Consider the following 17,835-nt stretch of genomic DNA (forward strand, 5'->3'; position numbering starts at 1 on the left):
TAGGAAACCAAAGCCCAGGGATATTAAATATAAGGTCCCAGATTGTCTGTTAGCAAGGCCATTTTAGAACTCAGACCTTTTGAAACATTTTAAAAAATGCATGCACATGGCAAAAAGTGAAATTGGACAAAAGAGTGTACTATTTTCTTTCCATTCCTATTTCTTGGTCTCTTTTTCACTAAAGGACCAGTTTCTTATTTATTCTTCCAGAAATACTCTATAAATATATAACCAGAAAGTTTATATATATATCCTAATCTCCCTTCCCCTGTAAACACATATGCACTCACACATACACACAAATGGTTGCATACAGTACAAATGTTTCTTTCTAAACTTAGCAGTATGTCTTGGATTGTTCCATGTACTGTTCTTTGCATTGTACCACCTTTAAGCACAATATCTAATAATGACACAGTATTCTGCCGTTATTCTTATCTTATTTTAAAATACGTTTTCTGCCTTTTTTGTTGTTGTTTTTGTTTGTTAGGTTTTTTTGTTTGTTTGTTTTGTTTTTTAACAGAATCTCCCTCTGTTGCCCAGGCTGGAGTGCAGTGGCACAATCTTGGCTTACTGCAACTTCCGCCTCCCAGGTTTAAGTGGTTCTCCTGCTTCAGCCTCCTAAGTAGCTGGGATTACAGGCATGCACCACCACACCCGGCTAAATTTTTGTATTTTTAGTAGAGACGGGGTTTCACCGTATTGGCCAGGCTGATCTCAAACTGCTGACCTCAGGTGATCCACCCGCCGTGGCTTCCCAGAGTGCTGGGATTACAGGTGTGAGCCACCTCGTCTGGTCCTTTGTAGCTTTTAAAAGCATAATTAGCCAGGCATGGTGGCTCACGCCTGTAATCCCAGCACTTTGAGAAGCCAGGGCGGGTGGATCACGAGGTCAGAGTTCAAGACCAGCCTGGCCCAAGATGGTGAAACCCTGTCTCTACTAAAAATACACAAAAAAAGTTAGCCAGTCATGGTGGTGGGTACCTGTGAGCCGAGATCCTGCCACTGCATTCCAGCCTGGGTGACACAGCAAGACTCCATCTCACACACACACACACAGCAGAATTAGAAGAGAATTCTTTTTTTTTTTTTTTTTTTTTTTTGAGACGGAGTTTCACTCATGTTACCCAGGCTGGAGTGCAATGGCGCGATCTCGGCTCACCGCAACCTCCGCCTCCTGGGTTCAGGCAATTCTCCTGCCTCAGCCTCCCGAGTAGCTGGGATTACAGGCACGCACCACCATGCCCAGCTAATTTTTTGTATTTTTAGTAGAGACGGGGTTTCACCATGTTGACCAGGATGGTCTCAATCTCTTGACCTCGTGATCCACCCGCCTCGGCCTCCCACAGTGCTGGGATTACAGGCGTGAGCCACCGCGCCCGACCCTAGAAGAGAATTCTATGGTACTATTTCAAGTGAAAAAGTCTGCCTTATATTCTAATTTTTTTTAATGCCTTGCTTATTCTTTTGAGTTTCATGGACCTTTTTCTGCACTTTGATTCAAACCAGATATGATCTATTACAGCATATTTGAGTCTGTGATCATTGATTTGTTAAAGTTTAGTTCGTATCATTTTCAAAATTAATGTATAACATAGTTTAGAGCAGCAGTCCCCAACCTTTTGTGCACCCACCAGCGATCAGTTTCATGGAAAACAGTTTGTCCATGGGTGGGCAGGAGAGGGTAAGGATGGTTTAGGGATGAAACTGTTCCACCTCAGATCATCAGGCATTAGATTCTCATAAGGAGCACGCAACCCAGATGCCTCGCATCCACAGATCACAATAGGGTTCCTGCACCTATGAGCTTCTAATGCCTCCACTGATCTGAGAGGAGGTGGAGCTCAGGTGGTAATGCTCACTCACTTGTCACTTACCTCCTGGTGTGCAGCCCAGTTCCTAACAGGCCACAGACTGCTATCAGTCAGTGGCCTGGGGATTCGGGACCCCTGGTTTAAGAAATCAAGCAATTCAATAAGGTTTATTAAGGAAAACAGCATTGCCCTGGTTAAAATAATATAAATAATGACTACTGATCTAACCAAAACTGATATTGAAAAGATGTGGCGAGAGGAATAATTTGTATGTGAATAAAGGAAATATTCATATTTATTTATTTTCTTTTTTTTTTTTTTTTTCTTTATGAGAGAGGGGGGGGGGGGGAGGGGGGCACGGGGGGGGGGGCGGGGCAGGGCCGCAAAGAAAGAGAAAGGGGGAGAGAGAACAGGAGTCTTGCTCCTGTTGCTCCAGAGGCATTCTCCAGGCTGGAATGCAATCTAAAAATAGGTATTGAAAACCTCTTTTATGCCGATAATTGTACTTAACAGCTGAGACAGGAAGGAATAAGGGAAGAAAATAACAAACAGCCAACCAATATTTCATTTAAATCTGTGAAATGCTATGCAAATGCTGAAGAGTGATTTACTTCCATTTTTGTCGTCACTTTCAAAATAGGTGTAATGTGATATTGAAAAAAATGTATGTTCTGTGGACCTGGGGTGAAGAATTCTGTAAATATTCACTGAGTTTACTTGTTCCAGGTCTGAGTTCAAATCATAAATGTCCCTGTTAATTTTCTATCTCGTCGATCTGTCAAATATTAACAGTGTGGTGTCAAAGTCTCCCGCTATTATTGTGCTGGGGTCCACATCTCTTTATAAGTCATTAAGAACTTGTCTTATGTATCTGGGTGCTCTTATATTGGGTGCATATATATTTATGATCATTGACTCCTGTTGTTACATTGATCCTTTTACTATTACGTAATGTCCTTCTTTGTTTCTTTTAGTCTTTGTTAATATTAAAGCCTGTTTTGTTAGAGACGAAAGTTACAACTCCTGTTTTTTTTTTTTTTTGCTCTCCATTTGATTGGTGAGTCTTCCTCCAACCTTTTGTTTTGAGTCTTTGTGTGTCCTTGCTTATGAAACAGATCTGGATACATCTTGCCATGGGTTTTGACTTTTTATTCAATTTGCCTGTCTGTGTCTTTGATTGGGGCATTTAATCCATTTAAATTTAGGATTAATATTGATATTTGTGAGTTTAATATTGTCATTTAATGCTAGCTGGCTATTTTGCACGTTAGTTGATATAGATTCTTCATTATGAAGATACTCTTTACCTTTTGGTAAGTTTTTGGGATGACTGATACTGGTTGTTCCTTTCTGTGTGTAGTGCTTCTTTCAGGAGCTCTTGTAAAGCAGGCCTGGTGGTGATGAAATCTCTGAGTGCTTGCTTGTTCGTGAAAAATTTTATTTTTCCTTCATTTATGAAGCTTAGTTTGGCTGGATATGAGATTCTGGGTTAAAAATTCATTTCTTTGAGGATATTGAATGTTGACCCCCACTCTCTTCTAGTTTATAGGGTTTCTGCTGAGAGATCTGCTGTGAGTCTGATAGGCTTCCCTTTATGGGTAACCTGACCTTTCTCTCTAGCTGCCCTTAGAATTTTCTCCTTTATTTCAACCCTGGTGAATCTAACGATTATGTGTCTTGGGGTTGCTCTACTTGAGGAATATCTTTGTGGTGTTCTCTATATTACCTGGAGTTGAGTATTGTCCTGTCTTACTAGGTTAGGAAAGTTTTCCTGAATAATATCCTGAAAAATATTTTCCAGCTTGGATTCATTCTCTTCATGACATTCAGGTACACCTATCAAATGTAAATTAGGTCTTTTCACATAGTCCCATATTTCTTGGAGACTTTGCTCATTCCTTTTTACTCTTTCTTCTCTAATCCTGTCTTCTCGTTTCATTTCATTAAGTAGGTCTTTGACCTCTGATATCCTTTCTTCTGCTTGATCAATTCGACTGTTAAAACCTGTGCATACTTCGTGGAGTTCTCGTATTGTATTCTTCAGTTCCATTAATTCACTTATATTCCTCTCTAAATTGTCTATTCTTGTTAGGATTTCGTCAAACCTTTTTTCAAAGTTCTTAGTTTCTTTACAATGGGCTAGAACATGTTCTTTTAACTCACAGAAGTTTCTTACTATCCACCTTCTGAAGCCTAATTCTGTTATTGGAACGCACTCATTCTCCATCAGGCCTTGTCCCCTTGTTGATGAGGAACTGTGATCCCCTGTAGAGGGAGAGGCATTCTGATTTTGAGTATTCTCAGCCTTTTTATGCTGGTTTCTTCCCATCATTGTAAATTTATCCACCTGTCGTCTTTGTAATTACCAACTTTCAAATTAGGTCTCTGAGTGGACGTCCAACTTATTGATTCCCAGTGCCCCGGCTCAAACAGTGGCGTTAAGATTCTTGGTGCTTTTCTGCCCAGGAATCTCCGGTCTGGCTTCCCTCTTGAGTCCCTTTTTCAATCAGCTGAATGGGCGACTCTGCCTTCCCGGAGCTCCAAATGTCGACCAAAAAGGGACCCAGTCCCATTTACTCTGCACCGAGAACCGCCACGCCGGGGCACCAGCCACAAGATTTGCGCCAGCGACCGGTGGGGCTCTTCTGCTGGGAATCTCCTGGTCTGTGAGCAACAAAAATTCACCTGAAAGTGTGGCGTTCTCTCGTTCTCTGCACTGTCACTGGGAGCTACAATCCTGAGCTGCTAGTAATCAGCCATCTTGGATCTCTCTCCCATATTTATTTATTTTCTTATCTTTAGGATTATTTATTGACTTCCTACCATAGAAGATGAAGATTTAACTTTTTCATGTGCCTTTCCAGTTCCCACCATCCCACATTCACATCTGTTTTCTCTCTGCATCTTTCTTTCTTTGTTTTTCTAAGAACATGGTCTTACTCTGTCGTCCAGGCTGGAATGCAGTGTCACAATCATGACTCACTGCAATTTTGACTTCCAGGCTCAAGCCATCCTCCCGCCGTAGCTTCCCGAGTAGCTGGGACCACAGGCATACACCACCATGCCCAGCCTCTCCACATCTTTTTGATATATCAGTTTTGGCTAGTTCAGTTAGTCATTGTTTATATTATTTTAACCAGGGCAGTGCCACTGATAGCTTATTTTTTCTTGTACATATTTTCCTTGGGGTTAATAATTGTGTTTTTTATTTGTGTAGTTTCTTTTTTTTTTTTTTTTTTTGAGACGGAGTTTCGCTCTTGTTACCCAGGCTGGAGTGCAATAGCGTGATCTCAGCTTACCGCAACCTCCACCTCCTGGGTTCAGGCAATTCTCCTGCCTCAGCCTCCTGAGTAGCTGGGATTACAGGCACGTGCCACCATGCCCAGCTGATTTTTTGTATTTTTAGTAGAGACGGGGTTTCACCGTGTTGACCAGGATGGTCTCGATCTCTTGACCTCGTGATCCACCCGCCTCGGCCTCCCAAAGTGCTGGGATTACAGGCGTGAGCCACCGCGCCCGGCTATTTGTGTAGTTTCTATGTACTTACCACTAATTTATTTTTGAACTCTAGCAGTCTACATTATTTTCAGCCCCTTTTTCTCCATTTCAGAGTTTTTGGTCGTCTCTTCTCTCTGATAATATTAATGTCTTCCTCTTACTGTATCTCTCCTCTGCTTCCCTACCATGCACATACAAACATTTTATAGAATGGGCAATGCCCAAAGTTCATCTCTTGACCACCGTATCCCTCTCCCAGCTCTTACCCTCCATTTTTGCTTCCTTTTTTACTCAGATATCGAAAAGTCTTGCCTATATATACTGTTAGCCATTTCCTGAAGATCACCAACAAACCTCCTGTTGTCAGATCACTTTTATATCCTCATTTTGCTTCAGCTCTCAGTCTCATGCAACACAGTTGACTTCTTCCACTTTTCTTTTGAGCTTTCTGTTACTCTCTTACCTTTCTGGATAATTATTCCTTTACTGGCTCTTTCACTTTGCTCAACTTCTAAATTCCGGCATTCCCTAGGGCTCAGGACTTTAGTCTCCTTTCTTTCTCTAGATGATTGCATCCATTTTTCCAGCTTTAAATGTAACTCATATGCTGAAAGACCTTAAATTTTATCTCTAACTGAAACCTATTCTGTGTGTCAGGCTCATAAAATTCTTTTTTTTTTTTTTTTTTTAATTAAAGAAAAGGATGGACTTTATATTTACAGGACACTGTGAGATACAGAAATTAAAACCCATTTAGAGGACAAGCTCCATACAATATATACAGTTGGAACTGTTCAAGTATAGTTTCAGTGTAAAAAGTGCTACAATAACAAGCCACATTTACAAAGAGTTGTTTGTTTGTTGTTTTTTTTTGAGAGGAAATCTCACTCTTGTTGCCAGCCTGGAGTAGTGAAGTGGCATAGTCTCCGCTCACTGCAACTTCCGTCTCCCAGATGTAAACGATTCTCCTGCCTCAGCGTCCCGAGTAACTGGGATTACAGGCATGTGCCACCACACCCAGCTCATTTTTGTTTTTGTATTTGTTTTTGAGAGAGACTCTCACTTTGTCACCCTAGCTGGAGTGCAGTGGTGCAGTCTCGGGAAACCTCTGCCTCTTGTGTTCAAGCTATTTTCATGCCTCAGCCAGGCATCACCATGCCGAGCTAACTTTTGTATTTTTGGTGGAGGCGAGGCTTCACCATGTTAGCCAGGCTGGTCTCAAACTTCGGACCTCAAGTGATCCAGCCGCCTTGGCCTTTCAAAGCGTTAGGATTACAGGTGTGAGCCACTGTGCCTGGCTGACTTTGAATCTTAAAGTGCACACTTGTTACCATGACCTACAAGACTGCGTGATTTGGCATTTGTACCCTTCTAGTCTCACATCAGATCACTTTTTTCTATCCAGTTCCTGGAACATGCCAAGCTCCTCCCATGCCCAGTGAAGCCATATGCTATTTCCTTAGTTTGAAATGTTCCTCCGCTTATCTTCTTGTGGTTAGGTCCTTCTTGTCTTTAGGTCTTAGCTTCAATATTACCTGGCCAGAGAGGCCTTCTTTACTTGTTTACTCTTTAGTTTTATTTATTTTTTTGCTTACCTCCTCCAATAGATTTGTTGCTTACCTCTTCCAATAGAGTTTCATCAAGGCACCAATCATACCTGTTTTACTTTCAGAAGAGGTTAGCGCCCGCCATAGTGCCTGGCCTAAGGGAGTAGTGATTTAATAACTTTGTTGAGTAAATGAATGAAGATTTTTGTTGACACTATAAACTTTGTTATGTGTAAAACAACATAACTCTTTTTATTTCTTCTCTAAATCAGTTACTCTTCCCACCTTCCCTACTGTTTTGTTTTTGCTTTTGCATCTTCTTTAATTTTGATAATGGTTCTCTCATTTCCTCATGCAACTAGATTTGAAATCTGGGACTCATTTTTGATTTATTTTGATTAACTGCCTCATATAGGCAATTAATTTCCAAGTCTGTTGACTGTTTATTCAGTTTTTGTTCCTGAAATCTGTCTTGTCTTCCAGTGGCCTCTTTTGTTCTACAGTCTTTTTGCTTTAATTTGATACACATTTTCACTTTAACTCAAAGTACTGCTCAGATCATGTAATTCTGTTGCTTAGAAACCTACAATGATGCTTCACTGTCTACAGAGATAAATTCAAAACTTTGCAGTTTGAGATTCAGGCACTTGATGGTCTGGCCCTAACCTACCTTGCATTTCAGTTTCAAGCTGCCTTTCATGTTAACTTTTGTTAAAAGTTAAATTTTTAACTCCAGCAAACTGATCTACCTTCCTTTAAGCTGTTTTATATTTTTCCTCTAAACTTTTTCTCATGTAATTCTTCCTGACCATAATAGCCCTCTTCTCTTCCAATATTTCAAGGAAATATTATTCTTTATTACATATAAATGTATGTGTTTGCATGTGTATACATTTATAAACTTATACGGTTTATTGTTTTTCAATATCTAACTTACATCCCATTTTTTGTGACATCTTCCTAGACCACTTTGGTCTAGAGCAGTGTTACTCAAACTTCTTTTCTTTTTTCTTTTTATTTTTTTGAGACAGGGTCTCACTCTGTCTCAAAAAAAAGATTTAAGTGGCATGATCTTTGCTCCCTGCAGCCTCCACCTCCCAGGTTCAAGTGATTCTGCTGCCTTAGCCTCCCCAGTAGCTGGGAATTATAGGCATGTACCACCACACCCAGCTGATTTTTATATTTTTAGTAGAGACAGGATTTCACCATGTTGACCAGGGTGGTCTTGAACTCCTGACCTTGTGATCCACGTGCCTTGACCTCCCAAAGTACTGGGATTACAGGCATAAGCCACTGCACCCTGCCTGTTTGTTTATTGTATTTCTGGGAGATGTGGATTCAAGTTGCCCTGAATATATGCCCCTAAGAGCTTATTTTCTGTTAACAGTTCCCATTGGCAGTAATCATGTGTTGCTTTAGTACATTTCCTATACTGTTGTCCTAAAATGTATTTTGTTACAGAATTTCTTACCTTTTTATCTAGACTGTCAGCTGCGTATAGGAGCATTTCTAGATACTTACTCAGCAGTGAAAACACTGGATTGGGAAAAGTGGTTTCTGTAGCCTGGCTCATCTGTTGCACAAATGACAAAAAATGGACTCTCTTGTTTCTTACAAAATCTTGTTTAGGCTTGCCCCTTAAAAGGACACAGTGTTTATTGGTTAACTGTTAATTTGGATTTTTTTCATAGCTGAACAGTATTGATAAGCTACATTAAATCATTAGTATATGGTTCAATGAACATAGCTGTGTTTTCATTTGGGTATATTGATTTTCTATATTTAAACTTTCATTCCTACCACTACAGGCAGTGCAGTGGCATCTGTAGCTGTCGATCCCAGTGGTCGTCTCTTAGCCACAGGTCAAGAAGATTCTAGCTGTATGTTGTATGACATAAGAGGAGGAAGAATGGTACAAAGTTACCACCCTCATTCCAGTGATGTTCGATCTGTTCGATTCTCCCCTGGAGCTCACTACTTGCTAACAGGCTCTTATGATATGAAAATAAAGGTGACAGACCTACAAGGTGATTGAGATTGACTTCTTCATTTCCTGTTCTGTTTGGGACCTTTGTTTTTTTTGTTAATGTGGTATGGTTGATTATATAATATTTTCAATTATTTTATAGTATTGAGCAGATTACTAAGACTGTATTAAGATATGAAATAGCAAATTATTAAATAAGCTGTAAATAGTCTTATTGTTAGGTTTTGGTTTTGGTTTTGCGTTTATAGAGGCAGAGTCTCACTATGTGGCCCAGGCTGGTCTCAAAATCCTGGGCTCAAGTGATTGACCCACTTTCCCCTCCCAAAGTGCTGGGATTACAGGCGTGAGCCACCACGCCTGAGCTATTTTTGTTTTTGAAACAGAGTCTTGCTCTGTCGCCCAGGCTAGAGTGCAGTGGTAGTGATCTTAGCTCACTGTGGCCTTTAGCTCCCCTGCTCAAGTGATCCTCCAGCCTCAGCCCTGCAAGTAACTAGGACTACAGGTACATGCCACCATACCTGGCTAATTTTTGTATCTTTTGTAGAGACAAAGTTTTGCCATGTTGCCCAGGCTGGTCTCGAACTTCTGAGCTCAAGTGATCTGCCTGCATTGGCCTCCCAGAGTGCTGGATTACAGGCATGAGCCACCACACCCAGCCTTATTGCTAGTTTTTTTTTTTTTTTTCTTGAGACGGAGTTTTACCCAGGCTGCAGTGCAATGGCGCGATCTCGGCTCATCGCAACCTCCGCCTCCTGGGTTCAGGCAATTCTCCTGCCTCAGCCTCCTGAGTAGCTGGGATTACAGGCACGCGCCACCATGCCCAGCTAATTTTTTGTAGTTTTAGTAGAGACGGGGTTTCATCATGTTGACCAGGATGGTCTCGATCTCTTGACCTCGTGATCCACCCGCCTCGGCCTCCCAAAGTGCTGGGATTACAGGCTTGAGCCACCGCGCCCGGCCTTATTGCTAGTTTTTGATTTTTTTTTTTTTGAGGCAGGGTCTCAGTCTTTCACCCAGGCTGGAGTGCAGTGGCACAGTCACAGCTCACTACACCCTTGACCTCATGGGTTCTAGTGATCCTACTGCCTCACCCTCTGAGTAGCTGGAACTACATCTGTGCACTACCATGGATGGCAAATTAAAAAAAATTTTTTGTAAAGATGTGATCTTGCCACGTTGCCAAGCCTGGCTGGTCTTGAACTCCAGGCCTCAGGTGATCCTCTCGCCTCTGCTTAAGATATTTTTAAAAATCAACATATAGTGACTCATTTTAAAATAAATGATGGATTTATGTACTCTTATTAGCCTCTATATTTAAAAAATCATTGGCATACAATCTTTGTAATTAGGTCTTAGTGTCTAGTTTTATTTTTAAACATTCATCAAACAAATATTTATTGTGTATCAACTAGGGACAGACAGATGAATAAGGCAGTTAATTCCCTCCTTGATAGAGCTTATGTTTTAGAGGTCAATAAAAAGTAAACCAATATACAATGTAATTTTAGTTATTAGTGCCGTCTAAAAAATTAGCATGGTAGGGAGATAGTGCCTGAGGTGAATAGGGGAAGGCTATTTTATTTATGTATTTTGAGACGGAGTCTCTTTCTGTTGCCCAGGCTGGAGTGCAGTGGCGCCTCTTTGTTCACTGCAGGGGGAAGGCTATTTTAGGTAAGATAACTGAATAGGTCTCTCCAAGGAAATGCCATTTGCTCAGGACCAGAATGATAAGGAGGAACAAGCCAGGCCAGGACCCTAGGAGAAGAGCATGGCAAGTATAAGGATGCTGAAGTAGGAACCAACTTAGCACGTTCATGACACTGCAAGAAGCCAGTGTGGCTGGAACTCAGTGAACTAAGAGAGAGAGAGAGACACCAAAGAATAAATGAGGCAGGGTTTTATAGCCTTTTTTTTTTTTAAGGGCTTTATTTTTAACAGCACTTACAGTTTAACAGCAAAATTGAGAGAAAGATACAGAGATTTCCCATATTCTCCCAAAGCACACATGCATAGCCTGTTTCCCCCATTGTCAGCATCCCCCTCCATGCTGGTACATTTATTATAGTTGGTGGGCTGTAAACATTTTAAAAAGTATAACGTGAAGCCTTTGGAAGATTTTCAATGGGAGTGTTAGGAGCTGAGTTATATTTTTAGATAATTTGGCGTTCTGTAGGGAGAGTAGATTGTAAGCGGGGCAAGAGTAGATACAAATGTCAGTAAGGAGGCTGTTGGAATAGTTCAGGTGAGATGATGGTGGCTCGGACTATGGTGGTGGAGGTGAAGGTAGTAAGAAGTGATTAATTTGAGATATATTGTTTGGAGTAGATTTGGGGAGTAAGGGGAAAAGGAATCAGTGATGATTCCCAGGTTTTTATCATGAGCAACCAGATGGTGCCGTTGAGATAAGGGAGACAGGTGAGGGGAGGAACAGGTTTAGGCAAGAAAACCAAGAGTTTGGTTTTAGACAAGTTAAATTCGGATGACTATCAGGCAATCAAGTGAGATGTTGAATGATTATTTGGATACTAGTCTGGAGCTTAGGTGAGAAGTCAAGATTGGAGATGAAATATGTATGAATTATAAACATATAAATTACCATGTTGCTAGATGAAATTCTGCAGGAAGTTAGGTACACAGAGAACAGAAGAAATCTGAGGGTTGACTCCTGGTATTCACCAAGCTTTAAGTCAAGAAGAGAAGGGAAACTAGCAAAAGATAGAATGGCACTGAAATCAGGGAGAAACCAAGTTGAGAGAATTTCGAAGAGAGAGGCAGCTTGTCAGATGTTATTGCATGGGTATATGTTACCAAATCCTAATAATATAATTAGGTAGTTGGTAATTTGTCCATGTATAAACCTTTCAAAGTATTATTTTAATGTAGTTTAGGATTTTTTATACTGTAATGTCTTAAAGTAACAGGAAGTCTATAAAATCTATACATATACTTATTTTGCATTGTAAATCAACATCTCTTTTCTTTTTTAATTTAGGGGATCTTACTAAGCAGCTTCCTATCATGGTGGTGGGGGAGCACAAGGACAAAGTGATTCAGTGCAGATGGCACACCCAGGATCTTTCCTTCCTGTCGTCCTCTGCAGATAGAACTGTCACCCTCTGGACTTACAATGGGTAGAGCACACCCCATGTCAGTCTATGCAGTGAAAGCACAGAGACTTAAGACTACTGAGTTGTGAAAATTACAAACCTGAAGAACGTAGACTGTCCAGGAAAGTGGTTTAGCACGAAGAGGCCCCTTATTACCATGTATCCCACTGATAGGACGTGTTGGGTGGTGTTATTCTGCAGTGCTTTCAGTCTTCCATGTGAGCTCGTGCTGCTGTGACCTGCTGTATGTAGTCTTGTTGCCAAAGTCTGCAGAAGAGCTCTTCCGTTGTTGGTGTGCACTCCAAGTCAAGGTGGACATTGTGTTTACAGTTTAGTATTAAATGCATTCCTTGGTCTTTGCCTAAATAACAGTTTTATATGCACATTGAAATGGAATTATACTTCAACTATATTATTAAATGTAATGCAACCAAGTTCCTCCCAGATTAAACTTCCCAGGTGTTCAGAATTACTTTTGCTCTTCTCACAATCCCATATTGCATTGTCACTTGTCTTCTAGAGGTCAGAATTCTATAACATATCACTCAAAAGTTAATGGTTGCTTTCACTTAAGGATCATTATGAAGTTTAAACATGAATGAAAAACTGCTTCTTAGTTCGCTACATGGTATAGGCCCTTACTTTTTTCTTAAACCCAGGGATATGATTATTTCGTCACATAATTTTGTTTCAGGCTAAAAGGTAAATGTGTTTGCTTCAAAAACTTGTTAACTTCAGTTTTTTGAATGCAACAAGATACCTCCCTTCCAGACTGTACTGTAGAAGCAGAGCCGTAGCAGTTATGTGATGCAACACTTGATGGTACAGTAAATTTACTGGTTAGCATTTTTCCTCTTAAAAATTAAAATCCTTGCCATAGACCATAGCATGGCTTGAAATGCTATGTCTGCATGATAATTTAAAATGGAAAATTTTAACTTTGCACTCCAAAAGCTTATTTGGATTTTTTTTTCTTGCACTGTTTTATGTAATGCAGAATAATGATTTTATTTCTACAGCTTTGTAGATTCTAACATTTATGTATCTTTATTTTCGTATTGTACAGTAATTTTACTTTAAATTATTTAAATAGGCTATTTATTTAAAATGCAGTTTTATTGGTTCTCATTATTGAACTGTCTGTGCACTGTATGTAGCAAGCATTTTTCATCTGTTGTATACAAGTGGAAAGGGTATTAGAAGTGTAACTGTGCTATTATTTCAATAAAGACCTCTTGACACCTAAAACTGTTTCTGTTCCTCAGAGTCTTTGACTTTTGAAAGAATGTTATTTTTTCAGTTTACTTGGAGGAAGTGAGGTCCAATGGATGAAGCCCATCATTAGTTTCTTAGATTTCTTTCTGAGGCCGGGCGCGGTGGCTCAAGCCTGTAATCCCAGCACTTTGGGAGGCCGAGGCGGGTGGATCACGAGGTCAAGAGATCGAGACCATCCTGGTCAACATGGTGAAACCCCGTCTCTACCAAAAATACAAAAACTTAGCTGGGCATGGTGGTGCGTGCCTGTAATCCCAGCTACTCAGGAGGCTGAGGCAGGAGAACTGCCTGAACCCAGGAGGCGGAGGTTGCGGTGAGCCAAGATCGCGCCATTGCACTCCAGCCTGGGTAACGAGCGAAACTCCGTCTCAAAAAAAAAAAAAAAAAGATTTCTTTCTGAAGTTCTTCCAACTAATTTCTTTTTAACCCTTATTTGGGGAAGCAGCAAAGGAGAAAGGCCTTACAGAGTGCCTCCATACATTGGTTATGAGTAACGTATAAACTGGGAACAACAAACCACAGCAAACTGTGGGAGGCCTCTTAGGAGGCAAACTTCTCCATGCCTCATGTTCCAGTGCAGGGTGACCTAGGCTCTGTTACCATAAACATTGTGCTGAAGCACGTGAAACCCCTTGATAGCACTAAGATATAACCAGACTTGTAGTCTCCTTGTAAGGTCTGAGTTCCACCAGCTGCACGTAGGTTATAGGCTAAAGATAACCACGTGTTCTTGTTTTGTGAAACTCCCAAACTGCCACTGTTAATCAGTCTTTAGAATGACACACCAGTTCCGGCTCACTGATTCACCCACCATCACCTCACCCTCTCCTTCTACCATCACTCCACCGCCTACCCTAGAGAACAAAGTGATTGTAACCAATAAATACTGTGGAAGAGCAGAGCTTGGGGCCTTCACTGCCTCTGGTCCCACGTTTTGCATTCTCAATCTGTCTTTTTCTCATTCCTTTGTTGCCACCAAACTTGGGGTACCTAAGGTGGGGTGTCAGGCTGGTTCCCTACAAACCCTTGGCAACTGTATAACTTAACAAAAAATAATTTTTGTAGAAATGGGGTCTTGCATTCTCGGCCTCAGTGATTCTCCTGAGTCAGCCTCCTGAAGTGCTGGGATTATGGGCAGGAGCCATTGTGCCTGGCCTGTATACGTTTTGTGTGTCTTCTATCTCTTTTATCCAAGATTTAGAGAACTTTCTATCCTTAATATATTGTGAAAGTTGATTAATAAAAGGCTAGCAACATGTATAAATTCTTACTCAAGAGTATGAATATGTCAAATTAGGTAATCACCCAACAGATTCACTATGCCCTCTGCCTAGACAGCCAATTTATTTAAGACAAGTGAACTACAATAGAGAAAGGGTTATGCATGCAGAGCCAGCTGTGCAGAAGACTGGAGTTTTATTATTCAAATCAGTCTCCCTGAGCATTCCAGGATCAGAGTTTTTCAGGATAATTTGGTGGGTGGGGTTCACTCCTTGCAAATTGGGAGTGGTGATTGGTTGGGTTGGAGATGAAATCAGAGCGTTAAAGCTGTCTTCTTGAGTCAGTTCCTGGGTGGGGGCCACAAAATGAGATGAGCCAGTTTATCGATTATGGCTGGTGCCAGCTCATCCATCAAACGCAGGATCTGGGAAATATCTCAATCTCTCATCTTAGTTTTTACAATAATGATGTTATCCCCAGGACCAATATGGGGAGGGTCAGAATCTTGTAGCCTCCAGCTGTATGAATCCTAAACCATAATTTCTAATCTTATCGCTAAATTGTTAATCTTCAAAGGGAGGCAGTCTAGACCTCAGGCAAGAAGGAGACTTATTTGGGAAAGTGCTATTATTAGTTTTTTTTGTTTTTTGTTTTTTTGAGATGAAGTCTCGTTCTTGTCACGCAGGCTGGAGTGCAATGGCACGATCTCAGCTCACTGCAACCTCCGCCTCTAGCGATTCTCCTGCCTCAGTCTCCCCGGCAGCTGGGATTACAAGTGTGCACCATCACACCCAGCTAATTTTTGTATTTTTAGTAGAGACAGTTTCGCCATGTTGGACAGACTGGTCTTGAACTCCTGACCTCAAGTGATTTGTCCATCTTGGCCTCCCAAAGTGCTGGAATTACAGGCGTGAGCCACTGCACCTGGCCAGAGCTGTTATTTTTGTTTCAAACTATAAGCTATAAATTAAGTTCCTCCCAAAGTTAGTTTGGCCAATGCCCGGGAATGAACAAGGACAGCTTGGAAGCAAGATGGAGTTGGTGAGGTCAGATCTCTTTCACTGTCTCTGTTACAATTTTGCAATTTCAACTTATGAAGAAATAAAATACAGCTAGCTTGTGGGTATTGAATACGTACACAAATTTTCTACCTCAGGCATGCAGAAGGGAATTCTAAAAGTGGGCCACAGTCTTGTCTTTAGTTTACTTTCATGTTGAATTTCACACATTTTAGATATTAGTTACGTTGTGTTAAGTTTAAAACTAGGGGAAAAAAAGCAAATTTTAAATATAGACCAGTTCAAGTTCATGGTTAAAAATATTCATTAAATTGTGTATTCCACCTTCACCACTGTCAGGGAGAAAAGGTTCTCCTGGACTTGAAGTATGGAATTCATTTCTTTTACTGCAGTATAATAAGCACCAAGGCTGGGTGTGGTGGCTCACACCTGTAATCTCAGCACTTTGGGAGGCTGAGGCAGGTGGTTCACTTGAAGTCAGGAGTTCAAGACCAGCTTGGCCAACATAGTGAGACTAAACTCTCAATTTTTCTTTTTTAAATCTTGCCCAAATTCCTATCTAAAGGGTCTGGGGAGCCATGCTTTACAAACCATAAATTCTCATCAGATGAGTTTTATTCTATGCTGTATATCGTGATTTACATTCCAATCTTGACTCTGGCATAACAAGGAAGAAAATTTAAATGTTTTACCCCAAAATACATTTCCTTGCCATACCTTGAAATTGCCCTGCAAAGTCTCTTGTGGGAAAAATACACATTCTATAGAGAATCCCCTTTCCCCTTTGTTTTTCTTCCTTCCTTTCCAGATCCAGGAGATAATCAACTAAGAGTCAGGCACCCTTTTAACTCCTATAAGAAACATTTTACAACTTGCTTTCTCTGAAGTCTTTTATCTGGGAGCTTCTCTGAACAATAAAAATGGGGTCTCCACAATCTTTTTTTTTTTTTTGAGAAAGAGTCTTGCTCTGTCGCCAGGCACCAGGCTGGAGTGCAGTGGTGTGATCACAGCTCACTGCAACCTCTGCCTCCGGGTTCAAGCAATTATCCTGCCTCAGCCTCCCGAGTGCTGGGACTACAGGCGCGTGCCACCACGACCAGCTACTTTTTGTATTTTTTTAGTAAAGACGGGTTTTCACCGTGTTGGCCAGGATGGGCTCAATCTCTTGACCTTGTAATCCACACGCCTTGGCCTCCCAAAGTGCTAGGATTATAGGTGTGAGCCACCGCGCCTGGCCTCCACAATCCTTTATCTTAACCTGAACATTTCCTTTGGTCTGAGGTCTTCAGATAAACTCAACCAATTGTCAACCAGAAAATGTTTAGATTTACCTATAGCCTGGAAGTCCCCCTGCTTTGACTTGTCCCGCCTTTCTAAGACAAACCAATGTATTTCTTAAATGTATTTGATTGATCTCTCATGCCTCCCTAAAATATGTAAAACTAATCTGTACCTGATCACCTTGGGCACATGTTCTCAGGACCTCCTGAGGGCTGTGTCATGCACCATGGTCACTCATATTTGGCTCAGAATACATCTCTTAAAATATTTTACAGAGTTTGACTCTAGTCAACAATGGTGCAACCTCGTCCCTACTAAAAATACCAAAACAAACAAACAAACAAACAGATTAACCAGGGGTGGTGGTGGTGTGTGCCTATAATCCCAGCTACGTGAGAGGCTGAGGCTGAGGCTGAGGCAGGAGAATTGCTTGAACACGGGAGGTGGAGGTTGCAGTGAGCCAAGATTGTGCCACTGCACTCCAGTCTGGGCGACAGAGCAAGATTTCATCTCAAAGTAATAATGATAAGCACCGGAAATTATAATATTTGCTTCAATAAGTAGCTGGTTACATATGTCCTTTTTTGTCTCCACACCATCTTCTGATGGGGGTGAATAGATTATTTGAGGTTCACATATAAGAGAAAATGAGAGGACTGAAGTATCTATACTCTCGGAGTCCATCTCATATGGGAGTGCGAGGAAGGAGAGTTGGGTGGGTGGGTAGTGCAGAGATTTTTAATTATTTCCAGGCAGAACCTTCAGAGATCTGTTCCAATTTTATTTGTTTTCTTTTTCTTTCTTCTTTTTTTTTTTTTTAGCCTCATCAAGTTGAGAGATTATTTCTACCTTTTTTTTGAGACAGAGTTTTGCTCTTGCTGCCCAGGCTGGATGCAATGGCACAATCTTGACTCACTGCAACCTCCATCTCCTGGGTTCAAACAATTCTCCTGACTCAGCCTCCTGCGTAGTTGAGATTACAGGATGCACCACCATGCCTGGTTAATTCTGTGTTTTTAGTAGAGACGGGGTTTCCCCGTGTTGGTCAGGCTGATCTTGAACTCCCAACCTCAGGGGATCCACCCA

At 41.1% G+C, this 17,835-nt stretch overlaps 1 protein-coding gene across 9 annotated transcripts in view; it reads left to right on the forward strand.

Annotated features, from left to right (window-relative positions):
• Positions 1–13,201, forward strand: part of WDR47 (WD repeat domain 47) — a 77,944-nt gene extending 64,743 nt beyond the window's left edge. For 6 of the 9 annotated variants that reach the window (XM_032249892.1, XM_032249894.1, XM_032249896.1 and 3 more), the window contains exons 14-15: positions 8,668–8,886; positions 11,839–13,201. In XM_032249892.1, the coding sequence (XP_032105783.1) occupies positions 8,668–8,886; positions 11,839–11,981 (362 nt within the window). In that variant the 3' untranslated portion in view covers positions 11,982–13,201. The remainder of the gene's footprint in view (positions 1–8,667; positions 8,887–11,838) is intronic. The other 3 variants (XM_032249895.1, XM_032249900.1, XM_032249901.1) reach the window with 1 other exon arrangement.
• The last annotated feature ends 4,634 nt before the right edge of the window (positions 13,202–17,835 follow it).

The sequence above is a fragment of the Sapajus apella genome, unplaced genomic scaffold (genome assembly GCF_009761245.1).
Source record: "Sapajus apella isolate SASKATOON/1434 unplaced genomic scaffold, GSC_monkey_1.0 scaffold69, whole genome shotgun sequence".
Taxonomy (NCBI): domain Eukaryota; kingdom Metazoa; phylum Chordata; class Mammalia; order Primates; family Cebidae; genus Sapajus; species Sapajus apella.